Source organism: Elephantulus edwardii, unplaced genomic scaffold (assembly GCF_000299155.1).
Source record: "Elephantulus edwardii isolate Elephantulus edwardi_28Jun2011 unplaced genomic scaffold, EleEdw1.0 scaffold00205, whole genome shotgun sequence".
Classification (NCBI taxonomy): Eukaryota; Metazoa; Chordata; class Mammalia; order Macroscelidea; family Macroscelididae; genus Elephantulus; species Elephantulus edwardii.
In genome coordinates, this window is record NW_006399955.1 from 2529878 (window position 1) to 2535687 (window position 5810).

The 5810-nt window shown below is 34.5% G+C and overlaps 1 protein-coding gene across 1 annotated transcript in view; it reads right to left on the reverse strand.

The window, feature by feature from the left end:
- The window catches only part of LOC102853269 (NEDD8-like), a 2023-nt gene extending 1794 nt beyond the window's left edge, over window positions 1-229 (reverse strand). The window contains exon 1 of the mRNA XM_006897196.1: window positions 1-229. Within this exon, the coding sequence (XP_006897258.1) occupies window positions 1-229 (229 nt within the window).
- Between the last annotated feature and the right edge of the window lie 5581 nt (window positions 230-5810).

Sequence of the window (5810 nt, forward strand, 5' to 3'; positions counted from 1 at the left end):
CTCCTCCTCTCAGAGCCAGTACAAGGTGGAGGACTGAACCACCTAGGATCTTGTAATCAGCTGCTGTCTTCTCATCATTCATCTGTTCGCCACTGTAGATGAGTTGTTGTTGCTGTGGGGGGATTCCCTCTTTTTCCTCCACAAGCTCCTTGATTCGCTCCACCTTGTCTGTGGGTTCAATGTCAATTTCAATCTTCGTTCCAGTCAGCGTCTTCACTTTAATTAGCATCTTCTTCCCAGTTCAGGCCTGCGCACCGATAAACTCCCGCCTGTATTGCTGCGAGAAATAAATTCTTGAGGTCATTAGATATTGTTTATGCTCATTTTCATTGTCGTTGTTAAATCAAATTCTTAATGACGCTGCCAACTGCTCATCCTTTCCTCACAAAGTCATTGGTGGATTTGGAACACTGGAGACATGTAGCCTTTTGCTCAGCAGAATAATACACAAACAGAAAGACAAATTCTTTCTAGATTTTAGGCCTTCTTTTTTCAAATTCATGGTTCTTACCTCTGATAATACTTACACTTATTATCTATAAGTTTATTTGACTCGTAGCATCCTTCCATTGAATATCTGTGGTTGTAACTCTATGCAGGATACTACTTCTCTTTCTCTTTGAGAAAGTCTGGTAGAGTCTAACTTCTGACTTCAAGCTTGAAACTGTATATACTAAACAACAAAGAGTTATAATTAGCAATTAGAGAGAAGCAAAACCAAACAAGAAGATATTGACATAGTTCAATTAGACTGAAGTCAACAAATGCTGGTAAGGGTATAGAGAGACTCGGAAAAATAGTATGATATTTCCTTAAAAAGTTATAAATAGAAACACCATGTGATCCAAGAATCAAACCTAATGTATACATAATGTATGATAGTTTTCTTTGTATATTTGAACAAATATTTTCTCATTCTGTTAGTTTTGCTTGAAAATTATGCATGTGATATATGTAAAAGTGTTTCAAATTCCACATATCATTTATCATTTTTATTGTGTTAAAAAATACAAGAAATAATAAAAAATAATTAAATGTTATTTAAACATTTTCTATGAAAAATAGTTATTGATTCAAAGAAATGCATATCTTTATTTGTGCATTGCCCAAAGCTGTTTCATTATGTTCACAAAAAAAGATTTTCATAGAATTCTATTGAACATCAAAATACATATCTAATTTTGCTTGTTTAAAAGGGAAAATAGAAGTGCTTTTATAACCTAAGGGAGCAGGTGTGTAGCAGGAAAAATTAGATATTGATATTTCAAACTAAGACTAAAAATGATTTATTTATACTATTACTACTCTCTAAGGAACTAGTTATGCAAATACTTATTGAAAAGAAAAAAGTCAGGTTTCTTTGTGCAAATATGCTTTAGAAAGTATATTATTAGTTGCTATTTGTTGATTGTAATGAAATAACCTTATGAAGAACATTTCAAGAGAAAAAAATATGCAGACATAAAGTTTTCTCTAAATTATAAGCTATCAATCCTGGTAACGTACTTGATGAAACCACCATCCAGCTGCCAGTTGAGGCTAGCATGTTGCTATTTATTGTAAAAGTTTCAGAGAAATGTATAGAATAAAATAAACTAGTCAAAAAGGCCTCATGATCTAATTAAAAAAATTAAATAATGAAAAAATTAGAATCACAATATTCCTATTCATAATGCACCACGAGGAAAGTGCATGACAGTCAAGGTAACAAAATGGCAGGCATCAGCACTAACAATGCCATTTTCTGATTGGTCACTATTTCCATTTGTTTTTATTGTCCAGTTGTTGTTGTCCAGTGTAAATAGACTCTTAGCTGACTCTCCAGTGAGTTTTCAGAAGCTACAAACTTCATAAAGGAGATTGTACAGTTTTCTCCTACCGAGCTGCTAGTGAATTTGAACTGAGTGCCTTTGAATTGGCCGATAACTCCTTATCGCTAGGTCACCAGAACTCCTTATTACCTATATTCAGAAAAAAAAAATTAAATTTGTGAAAATAAGTTTTATGAAAACATGTCTGACCTATTTTTCTGTCCACTCTGACATTGCCGGGAAGGTGTAATTAATCCTACATACTTACAATAGTGCTTCTAATTATAATAATTAGAATGAGTCTTAATCCAAGGATAGTGACATAATGAAAAGATAGATTAAAGAAGATTGAACTAGAAAATATAAAAACTATGTACCTTTTAACCATAAAACACCCTCTATCTGCTATAGATTGCTAAAATGTAAATCTTTTAATTATTTACATCATGTCAGTTAATAATTTGCGTACTTTATAGGGAACTATGATGGCCTACTAGCAAGAAGCTGTGTTTGCGATCCCAAAGGTGTGTGGTTTGAATCCACCAGATGCTCCACTGGATGCAGCAATGCTCTGACGGGCAATCCCCTCCCTCTGCCTTTAACTGCCTCCAAAATTCATGTGACGATCAACTACGGGTCAGATCTGACTAGATGGTACACAAGAACAAGCACATACTTTAAACAGATCATTTCATTTAGTCATTAGAGAAATGCCACAAAATTCCAAGAGTTTGTACTGATATTGCAATTCTGATAGCAATTTTCAGTACTTTTTTCTGCCAAACAGTAGTAAGAAAATGTAGATAATTGATTGAAAAAATATTTGTTTTCTCCTTTGTATCTCAATTTACTTACTTATGGATTTCTCATTATATTATTGGTGTAACTTCAATTCCAGAAGTACTGATATTTTTTACAAGATCATCTCATCTATGAATTTTGATGTTCTCATTTTATCCTTTAAGGATGAGCTTGTGGAAAGTGGTTCTAACTCTGAATTAAGGCAATAATACCAACTCATTTATAAAATATAGTGCTTTGATTTTTTTTGTTTGTTTGTTTTTATGACAGATGAGAGAGAAAGATTGGCCATCCATTTCTGAAATAATGGGCCTTTGAAAACCCCATGTATAAGAAAACACACTTAGGATAGACTAGCAAATACTGCACCATAGGCTGAGCCTTTGTGTTGAGAATCACAAAGAAGGATGAATAGTTGCAAACAGACACTAAAAATAAGAATGTTGAAGATGAGAAGTATGAATGTAAGAAAACTGGAGTTTCTTAAGGAATAAATGGAAGGCATAAATAATGACATATTAGAGATTTGGTGAAATGAAATAGATTAACAAGGGAAATTTTGAATCAGACAATAATATCATCTATTAATCTGGAAATGAAAGATGAGGAAAAAATGGGTTTGCTTTCACAGTTAAAAAAACTTTCAAGATTCATCTTTAAATACAATCTTGGTGAGTGATAGGATAATATCCATATACATACAAGTCAGACCTGTTAATACCACTAACACTCAAATTTATGCACCAACAATTAGAGTAAAAAAGAAAGAAATAGATAACTTCTACCAATCTTTGCAGTCAGAAATCAACTGAACATAAAACCAAAGTACACTGATAATAATGAGGGATGGGATTGCAAAAGTTGGTAACAAGGAAGAAGGGTCAGCAGTCAGGAAGCATGACTTGGTGACAGAAATGAAACTAGAGACAGAATAATAGAGAATTCTGTACAATCAGTGATCTATTCATCACAAATACCTTTTATAAGAAATACAAATGACAGCTATACACATGACATTACCTGAAGGTCTACACAGGAATCAGATTGACTACATATGTGGGAACATTGTTGGAGAAGCTCAATATCAACTGTGAAAACTAGGCTAGGTGTTGATTGTGGATCAGGAAATCAACTACTTGTATCTGAGGTCAAACTGAAGCTAAAGAAAATCAAATCCAATCCACAACAACCTAAGTTTGATCTTGAATCTATCCCTCCTGAATTTAAAGACCATCTCAGGAACAGGTTTAAGGCCTTAAATACTAATTAGTGAAGACCAAATGAGCTATGGAAGGATATAAAAAAATATCTCCATGAAAACTATAAAAGGTCATTGCAAAGACAGAGGAGAAGGAAAGGCCAAAATGTCTATTGGAGGAGACTCAGCATTTCACTACAGCAGGAAGAAGCTAAAGCAAAAGGAAGAAATCAAGAATTTAAGGAGCCGAACAGAAGGTTTCAAATGGTAGCATGGGAAGACAAAGTATTATAATGAAATGTTCAGAGTTTGAATTGGAAATTCAAAAAGAATGAATTATCTCAGCATTTCTATAGCTGAAGGAAATGAAGAACCCATTCAAAATTTGAATTGCAATACTTAAGTATGCTATGGGCAAAACGTTGAATGTCCCAGGATGCATCAGAAAAAGATGGAAGGAGTATACAGAATCACTATACAAAAAAAGAAAAAAGAAAAGGCTGACACAGAATAATTTCATGAAATAACATGTGATGAATGAAGGGCCTGTGATGATGAAGGAGGAAGTTCATGCTGCTCTGAAGGAACTGGCAAAAAACAAGGCCCAGGAACTGATGGCATAACAAACAACATATTTGAAGAAATAGACACTTTCCTGGATGTGTTTACTAAGTTGTACCAAGAAATCTGGAGGACAAACACCTGGTAGAGATCCATAATTGTTTCCATTCCAAAAACTGGTGACCTGACATATTGTGGAAATTATCAAACATTTAAATATCATTAATATCATATGCAAGTAAGATCACATGGAAAAGTATTCAAAAACAACTGAAACAGCATATTGACAGAGAACTGCCAGATGTGTAGGCTGAGTTTAGAAGAGACAGTGGTACTAGGGGTATTATATCTTGACTGTGTGTATTACAGCAAATTATAGTTAACTCTGCGAAGAATGAGAATTCCAGAATACTTAATTGTGCTTATGTGAAATCTATACTTAGCTCAGGTTGCAGTTATTAGAATAAAGCAAGAAAAACACTACATGTTTCAAAATTAGGAAAGGTGTTTGGCAGTGATGCATCCTATCTCCATACATTTTTAATCTATATGTAGAACAGATAATCCAGGAGAATGGGCTTTAGGAGGAATAATGTGGCATAAAGATTGGAGGAATATTTACAGCAGCCTTATTATGCAGATCACATAATCTTGCTTGCCAAAACTGAGAAGGACCTGAGGCATTGGCTGCAGAAGGTCAAGGATTGCAGTAACCAATATGGATTAAAGCTCAACATCAAGAAAACAAAGAATCTCACCACTTGGCCAATTAGCAGCATCTTAATAGACAGTGAAGAGATTGAGATTGTTAACAGCTTCAGCTTGCTTGGTTCGACTATCAACACATTTGGTATCACCAGCCAAGAAATCAAAAGATGTATTGGGAATGTCTGTTGTCAGGAACCTCTCCATAGTTCTGAAGAACAATGATGTCAGTCTACAGACTGAGGTGTGCCTGATTCAGGACATGATCTTCACCATTAACTTGTTATGCATCAGAGAGATGGACAATGACTGAAGATGATATAAGAAGAATTGATTCCTTTGAGATGTGGTGCTGGAGAAGAGTATTGAATATAGGATGGACTGCTAGAAGAATAAGCAAATTCATTCTGGAGAGGAAGAAACCAGGCCGCTCCTTGGAGGCAAGAATTTTGAAGCTTCTTCTGATATACCTTGGAATTGTTGCAAGAAGGGGCCTGTCCTTGATAGGGATATCATGCTTGGAAGGGTGAAAGGACAGCCCAAGAGAGGTAGAACCTAGAAGAGATAGATTGACTCAGTGACTGGGGTAATGAGGATAGGATAAGATAGGGAAAATCTACCATTTTTACTTTGCACTCTAATTGAGTTTACTGAAGACATATTTTAAATGAGATTAAGGAAATTACATTCTACTAACTATTTGATAGGTAGATAGATAGATAGATAGATAGATA